Source organism: Columba livia, chromosome 5, assembly GCF_036013475.1.
Source record: "Columba livia isolate bColLiv1 breed racing homer chromosome 5, bColLiv1.pat.W.v2, whole genome shotgun sequence".
NCBI classification, from domain to species: Eukaryota; Metazoa; Chordata; class Aves; order Columbiformes; family Columbidae; genus Columba; species Columba livia.
In genome coordinates this window covers 26,119,080-26,135,401 of record NC_088606.1, presented here as the reverse complement: position 1 = coordinate 26,135,401, position 16,322 = coordinate 26,119,080, and the positions used below count along the sequence as shown (strand labels likewise).

At 41.6% G+C, this 16,322-nt stretch overlaps 3 protein-coding genes across 14 annotated transcripts in view; 1 reads left to right on the top strand and 2 right to left on the bottom strand.

The window, feature by feature from the left end:
• Nucleotides 1–4,012, bottom strand: part of SEC23A (SEC23 homolog A, COPII coat complex component) — a 30,039-nt gene extending 26,027 nt beyond the window's left edge. The window contains exons 1-2 of one of the 4 annotated variants that reach the window (XM_065063967.1): nt 3,506–3,562; nt 1,049–1,158 (exon numbers count right to left, since the gene is read on the bottom strand). The gene's annotated coding sequence lies outside the window, so the exon portion shown is untranslated. The other 3 variants (XM_065063966.1, XM_065063965.1, XM_065063968.1) reach the window with 3 other exon arrangements.
• Nucleotides 3,916–16,118, bottom strand: LOC102095319 (trafficking protein particle complex subunit 6B). 3 transcript variants are annotated; one of them, XR_002413380.2, is made up of 5 exons: nt 15,982–16,118; nt 7,599–7,648; nt 5,680–5,849; nt 5,302–5,470; nt 3,916–4,125 (listed from the first exon to the last, which is right to left on the bottom strand). XR_002413380.2 is itself a non-coding variant. In XM_065063999.1 (4 exons), exons 2-4 carry the CDS (start codon nt 7,640–7,642, stop codon nt 5,358–5,360), a joined length of 327 nt encoding a protein of 108 aa, XP_064920071.1. In that variant the 5' UTR covers nt 7,643–7,648; nt 15,982–16,118; the 3' UTR covers nt 5,225–5,357. The 3 variants fall into 3 exon arrangements, 1 of the variants encoding a protein (XP_064920071.1); XR_010472886.1 differs by lacking the exon at nt 15,982–16,118 and having other exon boundaries at nt 7,599–7,776; XM_065063999.1 differs by lacking the exon at nt 3,916–4,125 and having other exon boundaries at nt 5,225–5,470.
• Nucleotides 6,816–14,940, top strand: GEMIN2 (gem nuclear organelle associated protein 2). 7 transcript variants are annotated; one of them, XM_021287126.2, is made up of 10 exons: nt 6,825–7,078; nt 7,695–7,779; nt 9,000–9,089; nt 10,072–10,131; nt 10,296–10,406; nt 10,986–11,030; nt 11,761–11,829; nt 12,871–12,981; nt 13,182–13,254; nt 13,569–14,940. In XM_021287126.2, the coding sequence occupies exons 1-9, from the start codon at nt 6,957–6,959 to the stop codon at nt 13,227–13,229; spliced, it is 741 nt and encodes a 246-aa protein (XP_021142801.1). In that variant the 5' UTR covers nt 6,825–6,956; the 3' UTR covers nt 13,230–13,254; nt 13,569–14,940. The 7 variants fall into 7 exon arrangements, with proteins under 7 accessions (XP_064919042.1, XP_064919041.1, XP_064919043.1 ...); NM_001291522.1 differs by having other exon boundaries at nt 6,947–7,078; nt 13,196–13,254; nt 13,569–14,186; XM_065062970.1 differs by lacking the exon at nt 11,761–11,829 and having other exon boundaries at nt 6,816–7,078.
• Nucleotides 16,119–16,322: the final 204 nt, after the last annotated feature.

The following is a 16,322-nucleotide window of genomic DNA, read 5'->3' as shown; positions in this document are numbered from 1 at the left end:
ATGTAAATGTAAAGGAATAACACCACGATATTTCACAAGTGTACATTCCTGCAACAATGCTAGGAAATAACTTTGTAAGAAGTACTAGTGTAATATTCCACTACGTTATCTATCAAGATGCACCTTTCAACAATCGTTTTAACTCAAATTTACCATTTTGAGCACTGACCTAAGGCTTTCAAAATTTTGACCTACAGCAACTCAGAAGCTGGGGAACACAGACACGGCTGAAAAATTCAACAGGTCCCTATGAACATCTGGGAAAGATAGCAAGAATCACACTCTTTCCTCCCAACCTAAAAACCCTCAGCTATAAACACTCTGTTTCTGAATACCTGCTGCATGCTTCCCAGCACATTTTATTGTACAGGTTTTCTCAGCAACTAGGATATCTAAACTCCCACTGCCTAACAGCTAAGAAGTATAAATCTACATGAACCACCTGAGAGGTAGTCTGGGAAAATACTCTTAAGTCTCAATTTAGACTGTACTATGTTAATTACCGGCTTTTAGAAATTCTGAAATCCTTCTACATTTCGGATTTAAATCAGGAATTCTCACAAGCACACTGACCTTCTTTAGTCCTGCAATTACATATGCTAAGGAAGACTCCTGGAGAACTCTCAATTTGTAAAGAACAAGCTCTCTTTACTGAAATTATAATGGTATTTAACTTCCATGACAGTTAAAAACTTTGCAAGTCTTTTTAAACTACAGTTTAACTTAATAGCTTTATTCCAATGCTGACTTTTAAGAAAACAGATTAACAACTTCCATAGAATAAAGAGAAGCCCCACATTTCACAGTTATTATCATTTGGAAATAATCAACTGTCAGCATGTGATGAAAGCTACAAAGAGCAGTCTCATTGTTCCTATAAAACACAGACTGACCAGCAAAGTTAACTCCATAGAGTACCCCTGCCTTCAAGTTTTCCACAGGTGCTACCACTGCCACTTATCTCCACGTTGTAATAGAAATACTGCAACAATTATTCTGTTAACATTTTATTAGGCATGTCATCTTAGTGATATAGGAGCAAATCTACCTGTCACAGCAATTGCAACACAGGGAAGCCACACAGGACTTTGTGCAGAGGAGCGCTTCCACCAGGGCCTTCGCTCAAAATGCTGCAAGGCCATCAGGCAGGGGGCAAAACTGAGCAAAAGCAAAGGGAGAGAACACCTGGAAATCATAACTAGTACAGAGGATAGACAGAAGATAATTCAGGAAAAAACAGCCCGGTATTTGAAAAGGATCTAGAATTTACGAAATTTCTTTCCTAACACATCAAAATCCATCAATTTTTTTTTAAAAGGTGAGTGAACATCACCCCTGAAAAAATAGGATATTGATACAATTATCTGCATGAAGCAACTCCCTCAGCTAAAACCACAAACTGAATAATCTCTCCTTTTAAAATTACCTCCTGAGAAGACAGAGAAAAATATGTGTTTCCTATTCAAAAGGCAGAACCTAATAATCAATTTGTCCTTCATCTTTTCTTCCATCCTTTTTTCCTTTCCAAGAGCAAATAATGTTCATGCATTTCATCATTAATCAAACGTCAAACTCATGGTCTGACAAGTTACATTCAGTTTCAGTACCACTGTTTTAGCTACACAGGCACAGGTAGGACAGGTGTGGAGATGCATTATTTTAGAACAGAACAGCAAACCCTCCTGACCTACAGGCCACCTACCAGACCTCACACATCTGACTGCCACAAAATACACATTGCCCACCTCAGAAAAGCACACAGAAGAGATTTTCAGAACAGCCGAACAGCAGCGGCTCCCCTGTTGGGGTGTCACTGCTTCAGCTTCACTGCAGGACAGGACATCCAGACGAGACCAGCTGTGCTACCCAGCTGCCTCCTCCTTCCCTGGGCTGAGGCTGAACGCACCTCACATCTCTGCACCATGGCAATCTCACTGTGTCTGTCACACAAAAACCCCACACCTGAATGGCGTCAAGAGTCACAGGCTGACAATACCTAACTGTAAAGGCCTGATTCTCAGGTAAATAGTATTCATGTAAATACTCTGACTAGAGGCAAGAGTACAATTGGGGCTTTCTAACCATCACACATATCAAATGTGTTTGATATACCATTCAGAAAGCTATCCTATAGCTGAATAAATGGGTTTGAAACACATTACTTTGAAATGGCACCATGTTGAAAAGCTTCTAGAAGCACTTAAAAATGGTAACAATAGTTTCTTCAAAATATATTATTCTAAAAGATCCTCCTTCATCTCAGCACCTTTAAACATCTACACACCACACATAAATGTATCCCAATACAATGTATCACTAAAATAATATCTACTAAACCTTGGAAACACATACAAATAAAATAAAAACATTTATCTCCACAGCATTTAAGAGTTCCAACACAGACGGATCAAAGTCCCTCATACAACCACGTATTTAAATACCTCTAAATCAGTACAGTTCACTGTGCACTTTTCTTACAACAAACCCATTCTTTCCATTTATTATTCACTAAAAATCTGGTAAAATAAAAGAGATTAATAATAAACCTTTAACTATTTTATGTCAAAATCAGCATTTCAGATACATATCTATTTCAGTTCCAAAAAGGAACTTAAACATACCAGGAAAACGACTTAGTACTTCTCTAAAGCAACTGCAAGTTGTCAAACTGACAACATAAGAATTCCATTTTCACTATTCAAACTCAGCCATCCATACCTGTTCTCCTAGTTTTGTTCACTGAGGACTTCTTTTTTAAAAAGTAAAAACACTAGTATATGTAATAAACCACCTAAATTAAAAAAAAAAAAAAATCCTGGAACACAGCAGGGCCTGCCTAAGCACAATTTTTGTGCAGCTTTATCTACGTGGCGAGGCACCCCTGCCAGCGGCACGACGGGGTGCAGGGAGCCCCGGGACAGGAGCCGCACTGCACACCCGGCGCAGCGGCGGCCGTGCCCCGCCGGTCCTACCCAGGTGCCGGCAGCCCCAGCCAAGGAAGGAGGGGGCTCTCGGCAGCTGCTCCCACCGCTCCAGCCGGGCTCCACGGCGGTGGCCAGCGTGGGCGCTCCCCGCCCCAGGAGAAGGGGCACACACACTCTGGTCTGAGTCCCGGGAGGCCGCGGGCACCGCTGACCGGCCGCCGGTGCTGTCCCCGGCCCCTCAGGGCCGCCCGGGGGCCCCGAGACCACCGTCAGGCCGCTCGGGGGCCCACCGCCACGGAGAGCTGCGTTAGCGCCCGGAGCCTCGGAAGGAGAGGCGGAGAGGAGGGGAGCTCCCCGCCACGCTCCCTCCTGGCACAGAAACGGGGCGGCCCCACGGTTGGGGTCCCACGGCCCGAAGGCGGCGGTGCCTCCGTACCCACGCAGCGCGGCGAGGGGGGCTGCCGCCACGGCGCCGGCGAAGGGCTCTTCTCCCCGCGCCGCCTCCCCAGCTCGCACCGCCGGCCGACTCCGGCTCCCCGTATCCTCCGCTGCCCCGCTCAGCCCCTGCCCTGCCCGCTCACCCGCGTCCCGGCCGCCGCCGCCGCCTCTCTCGCTCTCCCCTCCCGCGCGCAGCCGCCGCGGCGCCGCCGACGCAGCCAACATGGCTGATGGGAGAGTCCGCGCCACGTCAAGGGGCAGAGAGCGCCGGGCCGGGCTAAGCTACCCGGCTCCCCCACCGCAGGGGGAGCCCTCGCCGGGCCGCGGCCCCCGGCCGTATCCCGCGGCCCTCCTCGGAGAACGGAGCGGAGGGACCCGGCGTCAGTCACCCCACAGCGCTGACCTTCGCTTCACCGCCTGACGGCTCCTGTTCGCGGTGGCTTTTCCCCTGTTCGGCTTTCGGATTTCTTTCTGAAGATCGTTTGTCTCAGTCTCGCTCCTAAAATCGCTCGGGACACACCCCGACCGCCGGGGCGGCTTTGCCTTCTGCGCCCCTCGGCTGTGCCCGCGGTTACCGGAGCTGCCCGCACCCCGCCCGGGGACGCGACCGCCGCTCCTGCCAGGGCACGTTTCAGGGAGACCCTCGGGACGAGGCAGCCGGGCTCCTGGGAGTCCCTCAATTCACCCTGCTTGTGGCACATCTTCCACCGTGTGTATTTCTGGCAACTTTTTAATTTGGAAGATAATGTTTTTTTCGAATTGCCTGGGAAAAAAAATACATGGAAATTATATTCCTGGTGGGCTTTAGCCCTAGACAATACTTTATGCAACATTTATAAATATTTAGAAATATAACACATTTACTATCCACACAATAACTTTCACAAAGCCATAACTGTACGGTTTTGTTCCATTTTTTTGTTACTGTGGTTATCTTTTTCCCCCCAAACCCAAGTTACAGTGACACTTGGGTTTCAGGGCTCTTCAGCATCGTTTTAAACAAGCCTGCCATAAAAGGCTAGAACAGTAATTTCTGCCTTTCCTCAGACAGCTTAGTGCAACCAATCCAGACATGGGGAGGACTGAAAAACATTCTGCTGAGTACCATGTCCTCCTTCACTGCAACTCTGAAAACATGCTATAACCACCAACCAAACATAAATGGCTAAAACAACCTTATCATTTTTTCTGTCAAATGTAATTATGATAGAATTTCTATGCCATTACTATCCCCAGTATCACCTGCCAGTCCTTCAGTGTAAAAGCATAAGCAGGTAAACAACAGCAGAACTTAAAGAGAAGGATTTAAAATTTCTTTGTCCACAAATCTCGCTGCCAGTTGTGGGAGTATTGAGCAGGAGCTTGCCAAGGACATGTAACCTCCTCAGATCGTTAAAAAGTAAAAGAAAATGAAAATAAACCAGGGTGAACGTCAAACATGCACAGAAAGCAATTCAGTGTTTTAATTTCAGAAGTACTCAAATATCTCTGTGAAACATTTTCAGAAAGTTACACTGAAAAGAGGCAAGTCCCAAAGTCAGAACTTCAGTATGAACTCTATAAACAAGAGAAAAAGAGGCAACTGACACTTAAAAAGGGAAGAGGAAAGAACAGGAAAGTTTGCTACAAATAAAAGGTATACAGTATTTTTAAGCAGCCATTAGCACAATTACATTTAATTGCATAATGACTCAACCTATTGCTCTAAAATTCAATATGTCTTACAGCTGTTACAATGATGCAAACCACAGAGAAAAGCAAAAAAAAGAACAGAAAATAGGATCCTAACATGGTGTATGCTCATTATAAGAAAATACTTTATCTCCCAGTATAGGAATGTACAGTGAAAGCGTTGCATTTTTCTTAATGTCATATTTTTAGTTTACGTGTTAGACTTTTTTTTTTCAGTCAGCAGACATATCCAGTGATGGCAACTCACCCTTTCTTTGGAAAAATACTCTTCCATAATGCCTAGGCAGCTGAGAAGAAAGAAAATTAATCTCCACTTTCTTTTTCCTCTTCCTCCACTGAGTCATATTTGCTAGCCACTGCAACACCATTGTTGGTAAAACTTGTTAGGAACACTTTTATCATCTGTGGAAGACTACCTGTAATCATTAAAAATATGTTACTTCACTTTAAAAGTATAAATGGAAAGTTACATAAAAAGTAACCTAGAGATTGAAAGTATACATAAGGTATATTTCTATCTGTGGATTCTCTTTCTGTCCATAGTTCCTGACTACACAACAAATAGGAAAAATAAGTTCTGAATACTACCGAAGTATTAGAAGAGAACTTTTACAGCTGGACTCACCAAAGTTTTTGTCTTGACCATTGGTCAGCCTTTCCAGAGGTATCACTGTAGTTCTAGCTACGCAGGTTTTATTTCTAGTGGTGACTGCAATCGTTGCATACTCAATTAGGACGTTGGATCCGTTTTCAGAATTAAAACTCCCTGTTACACGTAGGTGGTTGTGGAAACACCTTAAAACAAACAAAAGCCAGTGGAAAGGAGGAGTTAGGGTAAATGTTTGTTCAGAACTGCTAAAACACAGCCTTGCGGGGCGGGGGCTCTTTTTTAACTTATGTAAGAAGTATTCAGAGCTGCTCTGATCTACTACATTGACTGTGGGTAGCTATAAACTGACTTTGTGTGCAGCAGAACTAATAGAAAAAATAATACAAATTGACATTTTAAGTAACAGGAATTTCATAATGCACAATGTAAATGATTACAGCATTATCCTTCTGCTTATCTTCACTGAAAAGCAGCTCCCTTTCTGCTAATGCTGCCTTGCTTTTTATTTGGCACACGGCTACTCCCACATAATAGTATTTAGATAAACCTATATAACAACAAAATACGAACTGAGGCAATGACCCTTCCCAAATTATGATTGTTTAAATTTATAGCAATTAATTTTTATGTAACTGATTTCAAGCATAGATCTCAAAGCACTGCAAGGAATGGACAAATAGTAGTATTACTGGATGTCCACAGGTAGAATAGAAAATACTAACAGGTGAGTCTTAAAGAGCCACTTGCAGAAGCTACTGTATATTAGAATTATGGTATAGGGCCTAATAAAAATGGTTATTAAAGGTTTACACCGTTTCACCTCAAAAATAGGCCTAGTTTGATGGGCAGCAAACTGACACAACCACTTTCTGCACTACTCGTTGGCCATACTGCCTTTTATTCCCGTCCTGGGGTTTTCAGAGCAGCTAAAACCTCCGCAGCGGGCCAGGGCTCGGCGCCTCCCAGTGCCGCAGCCCCGAGCACACGGCGCTCACGGGATCGCCCCTAAGCCACAGCGCAGCACCCACGCGCCCTTATCGGGGCGCCAGAGCCGAGAGGAGACGGGCGGCCCCGGGGTGTTTATCACGGCACCGCTCCCAGGACGCGTCCCTTGCAGCATTAAGACCCAGTGCCCCGTAACACGCTCGTGGCCGCCGGGCGGCCAGCGGCCCTCGGAATGGCCCCGCTCGGCGCCGCCTCTCGCGAGAGCTTCCAGCGCGCAGGCTCAAGCGGCCTCAGCAGCGCCGGCCGTGGGGCGGGGCGCGGGCGGCCGCAGCGGTTTCGCCGGGGCCATGGAGCCGGGAATGGAGGAGCTGATGCCGCGGCTGTTGCCTGTGGATGACTGTGACTTGTCTGAGGACTTCGACCCCACAGTGCCTCCTAGGACGCCCCAGGAGTATCTGAAGCGCGTCCAGTGAGTGGCGGGGCGGAGGGGCCCAGCTGGGTGAGAGCGGCGCGGCCGCCGGTGCTGCCCGGGCTGAGCTTCGTGGTGGGTGCGGGAGGGCGGCTGTGTCGTGCTGAAAGCTGTCGGTGACCTGCCAGCCGCAGCCGGAGAGCTGTGTCCCCGGCGCTCCCGGTGCGGTGGGATCTCGTACGACACTCGCGTTCTACCAGGCTTCTGCTTCTCCAGGCCCGTGTAGCGATGGCCGCTGCCGCCTGTGCCACGGCGGGCTCGGTACCGCGCAGCGATCGGCAGCGCTGCGGGCCGGCGCTGCTCTGTTCCCCAGGATGGAGGTGCAGCTCTTGGCTGCCCGCACCTGCAGCCCAAGCCTCCGCAGGTCTCGCTGCGGGAAGCGGAGCTGCACTTCAGGCGGGTTGGGAAGCACGAAAGCTTCGGGGAGGCCAGAGCAGTCGAGTAGAAAGTGCGAATAGTTGATCTGTAACTCTCAAGTCAAACTTTCTGTTAAGAACTGCCCGTGTAGCCAGTGTCTTACATGCTTGAAGACTTCCACCGGTGCTGTATTTCAGAGACATCCATAACCACCTGTTACAAAAAGGAAAAACTGGAGCCACTGGATTTTGTTTTGTAGGATTGAAGCAGCTCGATGCCCAGATGTGGTTGTGGCACAAATAGACCCCAAAAAATTAAGGAAGAAGCAGACTGTAAATATTTCAGTAAGTTTGACAGCTTTAACATGTTTTGTTTTGAGAGGAAAAACAAATTAAGGGAAGATATGTTAATATATTGTTGGTTCATATGTTGTTAATATAATGTTAGTGCTAATTTGGGGAGTGATTGGCATAACTGAACAATAGCACTGCTGGATTTTAAAAGCATCTACAGAATTGAAAATCTGGGTTTGAAGAAACAGCTGTTAAACTGCTAGCTAACAGCAGTCTTTATAACTTATTTAAATTTATAATATTCATACTATATGATACACAGCAGACTGTTTTACTGTCTGAGGAAGTAAAATGTTGCATTAAATTTTACAGCTATTTAATCATAAAACCTGCATAAACTTCATAAGTAAGATATATCCGTATCTATATTTAGGCTTATATATGTATCCAGAGTAAGGGTAGTAAGTGCAGCTAACCTTTGCTAAAATCAGATGAAGTTCTAGCATCACTTCTTTCCTTTTTGGTGGAATTTTTCCTTACTGTCCAAGCAGATTTCTCTGTTGTCACATTGCCTTGCTAGCTTGTTTTTTAATCTACTTTCAAATAGTTCAAGAGATCAAGTTTGCCTCGGTCTAGTGAAAATTATGTAGTCTGAAATTTCACTACTAGATTGCTCAAGAAAAATTTCTAGTACTGACATATGACCATGTAACTTTTGCACCCGTTCTCTACATTTGTCTCATCTCTTTGTAGTGGCATTCTTAAGCATTTGTAGAAAGATTCTTTTTTCTTTTTTTAGTAAGTCTTTCATGCTAATCTTTAAAGAGGTTATATCTACTTAACTGTCAGAGATGATTTCCTAAAAGATATTTTTGCAGTCTTCTGTCTTCCTCAATTTATTATCTTGGCAAGCAGAACACCTAAGATTCAAAGCATGTATCCAAGATAAGAAAACAGCATCTTGCTTTTTATAAACAGGGAAACTAAGGCAGGACAATTGCTAAAAAGAAGACCTTAAATAATTATTCGACAATGTATATTGAACACTTGGTTTTCCTTCTTATTTGTATATGAGAAGTGTCAAGCATAATAAACTTTTTCTAAACCAATAGTTAAGTCAGTATTGGATATGGTCATGAAATTACCTTTCTTAAATGAATATTTAAAGGATATTGTTTACCTGATAGTAAACATTTACTGATTCTCTTGTTCTTAAGGATTCTTCTTATATAGCTTTCCTTACATTATAATTATTGCCAGTGTTTTCTTAGATTTCTGGGTGTCAGCCTGCTCCTGAAGGATATGCTCCAACACTCAAGTGGCAGCAACAGCAAGTGGCCAATTTCTCAGCCATTCGTCAGGTAAAAATGGAATTCTGAAGTATAAGCAACTGCACTGAAGGTGCTGTAGCACTGAACATTGCATGAGCTCATTTACCCTGTTTTTTTTACAGGAGGTAAATCAGTGAAGGTGGAGATCTGTTTTTACTGCTCTATATTGCAAATATTAACTGAGCTAGCCCCTATTTCTACAAGGTATCATATTGCATACTGTATATGAGGCATAATGCAAGGTTTTAGTAGAACTAAAGAAACTGACATCTAAAGGTATATTCACTGTACAGATATTTATTTTATACAGAAATCAATTGTCCCCTCATCTTTGCTAGAATTAACGCATATGAGAATATACTAAAAATATTTAAGAGAAAAAAAGGGCATCAGAAGTCACTTGTTCAGACACTATGCATCAGCTACTGTTACAGCATTTTTAGTGATCACTTTTATTTATTTGCTACAATAACAGTTGGATTTGGGAAAAATTGCTTCTGTTGCAAAACATTTACACCTCTGTCCAGGAAACTGTCAAGCAGGCAAGTTTGTCTTAACATGGTGTCCCTGTCAGGTAGAAGAAATACACTAGGAACACCCACCTGCCTGCTTTCTAACAGTTCTGCAGACATCTGATACAGGTACAGACCACTGCTGGAAACAGGATATTGACTGTGTGGTTCTAGATTAAACCAAATATTATTTTCTTAAACTTGTTATACCAAGAAAAGTCTAGAAGTCTATTAAAGCTCACTACTTCAACTTAAAGCTTTATGTAGTAGACTTAAAATTGATTCAGCTTTAACATTACTTCTAAAAACCCAGCATGAGCAACTTACTTACAGTTATACTAAGAGGCACAGGAAATGTTTAGCCAGTTACGCCTCTACCGATTTATAGAACATCATAACATATACCTTTTATACATTTAAAAGATAATGAAGGGGAATTATGACAAGGATAAAATAACTGCAAAGTTAAACTGTAATTTGGCTTTGTTTTAATAACTCAGAGCCTGAACAAGCACAGAAATCACTGGCGGTCACAACATTTGGACAGCAATGTTACTATGGTGAGTACAATCCATAACAGTGCTGGGTTTTTTTCCACTCATTAAATCCATGGTTAATCTTGCTTTACAGTTTAATGCAACAACTTGTGAATATTACCAAGTCTTTTCTTCAGTGTCTTCAAGATAGCAACATTTCAGTTTTCGTTTATTTTTATTTACTTCAGCCAAAATCAGAGGATGAAGAAGGCTGGAAGAAGTTTTGCCTGGGTGAAAGAGCATACTCAGAAATAGATGCACTATCTGATAATGAAAATCTAGGCATTGATTACCTAAAGGTGAGTATAAGACTTGTGATTTTCAGCTGGTATTTTCAAGAATAACTGCCAGAAACAATTCTACTGTTTATTACCACTTTGTGCTAAATAAAAATTAGGCTCTCTGGTGAGCCCAGAAAGTCCCATTTTTCTTCCCTTTTAAATGGAAACTCAGTGAAGCAGAGAACAAATCTAACCCTTAAGTCATGCCCTCATCCATTTTCAGCAAAAGCACACTGCCTTGTTGCTCATTGAACTGAATTGATAGCTTTTTGCATAGTCTGCTTTCATGTTTTGTTGAATGGTGATTTGTGGTTCCTCTCCTCCTACATGCTGTCCTACAAATATACCTTCTACTGTGTCATTTTGAAAAAACACCCAAACTTTAACAAATAACAGTAAAAGCAATGTTTTTGACACCAAATTTGACCGGACCTTAACTTAAATTGATTGAGGATTTTATTTTTTTAATATTTCAAACCTCAGAACAGACTTTCGGATCACTACAAAATGTCTAGGCATCACATGTTAGTATGTTCTAAACTAGAAAAAAAATTATTATGATAATGTCTTTGCATTTTCCACCTTGATTTTTTTCAGGTGGGCTTTCCGCCTTTGCTAAGTATTGTAAGCAGAATGAGTCAGGTAAGCCTACCTCTTAGAACCACATAGTGACATTGCATAAATCATTATTTTTCATATTCTATCTGTTGCAGAAGCTTTATCTATTTTTCTGTGCCAGAGCAGGCAGTTGTTCATTACAGCTGCTATTTGTTGTGCACTTACAAGGAAAACACATTCTCTTACCTTCAGCTACAAATAACTTTACTAGTGAACATGTATCCTACTAGTTTTAAGAATATTCTGTCCTTGTAATTTCTCCATAGAACATCTTAGTGTTTGAATTTTTGCTGAATGCCCCATCAGGTGCTTGACAGTGTTTTAAGGTTTCTCAGTGTGTTAAGTGCAGTCCCTCAACTTAATCATGAACTGTTATGTACATTACAAGACTAGAAGAATAACACTTCCCTTTACTATGTTTCCTACTAGTCACCTTTATAAAGAAGCAACCAGTCAGTGTAATGCTTCTTTCCTAATCTGTAGCTACTTACCCATAATTTTTTGTTAACACAAAATTACTTCCTTTTACATAAAGTTCTTTCCAGGAACTGGTGCTTGAACATTTACTTTACCCTTATATGTAACTTCACCCTGGAATAAATACCATATAGTACCACAGTGGAGTAGAAATACATAATTTGTATATTTTTAAAAGATCACATCGCTTTTTATATAATGTAATCCTTCAGCTAGAAGGACAGCAAAACAAAACATTGCAGGTATTGTATTTTCTCTTTCTGTTCCTCTTTTGAAGGCAACAGTAACCAGTGTCTTAGAGTACCTCACAAGCTGGTTTGGAGAGAAAAAATTCACTCCAGAACTGGTAATTTTTAATTTATCATAACTACTTGCACATTAATGCATTAAACAAGGGATAAATTGTTCATAGTTTTTTATGAAATTGTTTTAGTTTCTAGAGTTGTCTAGATGCATATATCATATTCAGTTACTTTCAAAACTTTCTTGATTAGATACTGAGTATTCACAGGATTAGTATTGGAAGGCTAATTACAAAACATACCAGATGCAGATCTATCAAGTACTGCCATAGCCTCCTCCCCTTTTTATCGCTCCCCACACTAAGACAAACCACAAGGTTAGCTGAGCATCAGCACTGGGGAGAGAAGAGGGTTTAATATGAGAATAATGTTGGTAACACAGTGACATTTTTCTTGTTGCTAAATAGTCAAGGACTTCTCAGTTTCTCATGCTGTGCCAAGCACACGAGAAGCTGTGAGGGGGCACAGGCAGGACAGCTGACCCCAGCTGACCAAAGGGATATTCCATACCATGTGACATCATGGTCAAGGGAAGAAGGAGGAGGAAGGGGGGAATGTTTGGAGTTACGGTGTTTGTCTTCCTAAGTAACTGTTGTGGTGATGGATCCCTGCTGTCCTGGAGCTGGCTGAACACCTGCCTGCCAATGGGAAGGAGTGAATCAATTCCTTGTTTTGCTTTGCTTGTGTGCACAGCCTTTGCTTTACTTATTAAATGGTCTTTATCTCAATCCACAACTTTTCTCACTTTTCTGATTCTCTCCCCCATCCTACCAGGGGAGAGTGAGTGAGTGAGTGGCTGTGTGGTACTTAGTTGCCAGCTGGGGTTTAACCACAACAGCTGTGTTAATTTATATCTTGGTCAGTATTCAAAAAAATATCAGGAATACTGCTCACAAGCAGTTTGTCAAGAGGTAGAAAATTCTACTGTATAATGTGTAATTTGGCTTTCAAACTTCGCATTTAAGTACTACTGCCACAATTGAAATTTTGAGACCTACTCTCTAGGCCTGCTCTATATAACAAGAAGTGCATGAAACATCAAGGAAATGCTCATAATTAAAACTTTGCTATTTGAATCCACACAGGGTAGGTGGCTTTATGCACTGTTGGCATGCCTTGAAAAACCTTTGCTACCTGAGGCTCACTCCCTTATTCGACAGCTGGCAAGGCGATGCTCAGAAGTCAGAGTACTAGAGGTAAGGTTTAATATAACATAGTGCAAAGGACTTGCTGAACTTAGCAAATTATTATCAGGATGATTTTTCAGTTCTTAAGTCTTGGTAAGTGATTTTTTTCATGTGCTAAATTTGCTTGAAAGTGAAGGGAAGAGTACAAGAATGTGACATTACAATGTAACAGCTTTTCTATTGGACACAGGTAACAGGAACTGTTCTAGTGTTTCTCTTTCAGGAGAACAAGAATGAAGAACAGATATCAGCTCTGAACTTGATAATCTGCTTAGTTAGCAGGTAATGCAACTTAGATATCTAAAAACCAGTAAAGTATGTCCAGGAAAAAAAGTGTGATTACTCTTGTCCTAACCTCGATTATTTCAAAGTGGAATTAAATGAAGTACCCTGGACCTAAGTCCTTTCAGTGAAGTATATGTGCTACTTAAGATAAACCTAAGCATAAAGTAAATTTAGTGGTTTCCTCAGATGAGCCCCCTAAACTGCAAAGCTGTAAATATGATAAAACACTAAAAAGAAGAGCTAGAAAGCCAGGGGTCAAAGGAGTATGTTGCATTTGAGATTTCTTACTGTATTCCACTTCCCTCCACTAGGTACTTCGATCAACGTGACTTGGCTGATGAGCCTTCCTAGACTGTTTTATTGAGTATTTTGTGTTGCCAGAGTACAAACAGCATTATCAGAGTTAACAGCAAGACACTGCACCATTCAGACCTGAAGTACTATACAACCCCTTCTGAACACCCTCAAGATGATGCATTTGGGACAGTGATGAGTAACTTAAGCTGCGCTTTAGCATGAGATTGTCAGCGTCTCTGATATCACCACCACCATCATCGTAAAATGGTCAATGAAGTGTCTGGCATCATCTCACAAGCTACTGTCTCTGTAGACTACATTTTTGGTTTTTTCTACCATCTGAGTGATCCTGTGGACACTGCAATTAGGTGAAGTCTGAGGTTACATTACAAATGATAGTTCTTTAACATACACCTATTGAGGGCTTTTTTTAAATAAAACCAAAACATTTTAAAGAGTCTTCTTAAATACTGTGGCTTTTCTCATTTTCATAGTATTTAACAGCAACCTTGTGTGGAAGCATACACAACTAGGACTGAATGTGCTTTTTCAACTTTTGGTCCTGAGCTTAAGCACTGCTAAGTCATTCAATGATAACCAGTAAGTTATTAAAACTATTATTTTAGTAATTTAGCCAGGAGAAGAGAAGGCTCCAGGGAGACCTTACAGCAGCCTTTCAGTATCTAAAGGGAAGCTACAGGAAAGCTGGAGAGGGACTTTTTACAAGGGTATGCAGTGATCAGACAAGGGGTAATGGCTTCAGACTAAAAGAGGGTAGATTTAGATTAGATATAAGGAAGAAATTATTCACCATGAGGGTGGTGAGGCACTGGGACAGGCTGCCTAGAGAAGCTGTGGATGCCCCATCCCTGGAAGTGTTAAAATGTTAAAGCTAGATGAGGCTTTGATAAACCTCATCTAGTGGAAAGTGTCCCTGCCCATGGCAAGGGGGCATGGAACTAGATGATCTTTAAGGTCCCTTCCAACCCAAACTATTCTATGAAAACTATCATTACTACTTCCTAAGTAGTAATACCATTTTTAGTAAGCAGTTGCATAAACCAGTGAAAATTACACAGCTGTATTCAATGCTTTCAATAGAAACATTAATTAAACAGAATGAACAAATGTATTGTCTGTATGGTATCTCAACAAATACATTAGCTTCCCTATTCATATATTTACTGTGGAGTGTTCTGCCAAGAATATCAGCTTCTGGTACATATATGATTCACTCCGGTTTTAATTATCTTCAAAACTTAAAAATCCACATTAAAGGAAGTGCGAATTCTGCCGATAGCAGCAAATCTATACCATTAACTGATGTCTACTTTCTGTATATTGTAGAATGTAAGTCCCTCACTATTAAAAGAACAAAAAATATCACTAAGCACAACTAGTTATTGATAAACCTTTAATATGTCTTGGAATGCTTGGCACTTTTGCATCTGGAAGAGTAGTCTTAACTATCAATTGAAAACTCAAAGTGAATTACCATGACTACTAGAGTTTTAATTCTGGAGATGCAAGTAACAAAACAGTTCTCTATGCTGATGCTGTCTGCCACACTGCAGATGCCTAAAATTTAACACTGAAATGTCCATTTATTAGGCATACAGTGCAAATTATTCCTAGTTTCTTTAGTAATATTTTCAGCATATTAAAAACAGGATGAGTTGGCAACTGAAGAACCCATGGAGTGCACTCAGCAGGAGTACTAGCTAGTTAACTCTTTAGCACTACCATTTCAAACAGATCTGAGTTACAAAGGCGGACAACCACAGCCTTCCTATAAACTACCAGTATAAGAGCCCAGCGCTTTCAATGAGTTGAACGGCTGATCCGCACTGAATACCATCCTACTGTAGTTTCATATTTGCTACTTGCTAGTTCTACAAACAGTGGGACAGCATGCTGCTGGTTTGAGTTCTGCCCCAGATGTTTCCTAGAACTGTCAAATTATTCAGCTACAACTAACCTGAACTGCCATTCACAGTACCTGAAAAGATGATAATTTGGTCACATCTTAAGCTCAAGTATAACAAACCCCATGTACAATCTATAGCTTGCCAGCTTCTGACAGCTATCTAGGAAAGGCTTGAACCCTTACAAATGTCAGATCTTGAGAGCTCCAGGAAGAACAGCTTCCACTATTCTTGCCCACCATCCAACTGGACAACATACACTTAACACAGATGGTAGTTACAACACTCAATGGTGCTATTTTAATGTGTTAGCTTTTCTAGTCAGCCTGTTATTTACCAGTTTCAAAGTAGAAAACGAGTCCCTATCACACGGCATTCTCACACTGCTGAATAACAGTGATTCTACTGTGATTAATTAAAAAATGTAAGGCCCGAACCTCCCAAAAGAAGAGTCTTATAGCAAAATTCATTAGAAGTTTTAACAAGATGTTTTCATGCTTACCTACAGCAAGGTAAGTATTGTTATGCAGATCTTGTAAGAAGTAGTATCTAGCAAACCCCAATGTCCTCAAGATTCTTGGTGATGTCTATAGCTTCTTGCAGGCCTAATAGTCTTCCTGCACATGCTCGTTACAGAAGTGAGTTGTAGCTAGCAATTAAAAACAATTACTTTGATATTGAATTTATGCACAAGCTAAAACAAATTTCCTTCTTTGGCCAGTAGTAGATGACTTTAGCTGTAAAATTATTCTGACACAGGAAAAACAGCCTCTAATTTTAGGGAGGTATGAGATACTGTTTAACTATGTAGAAATAAGTTCTTTTTTTTACTGTTCCATATCA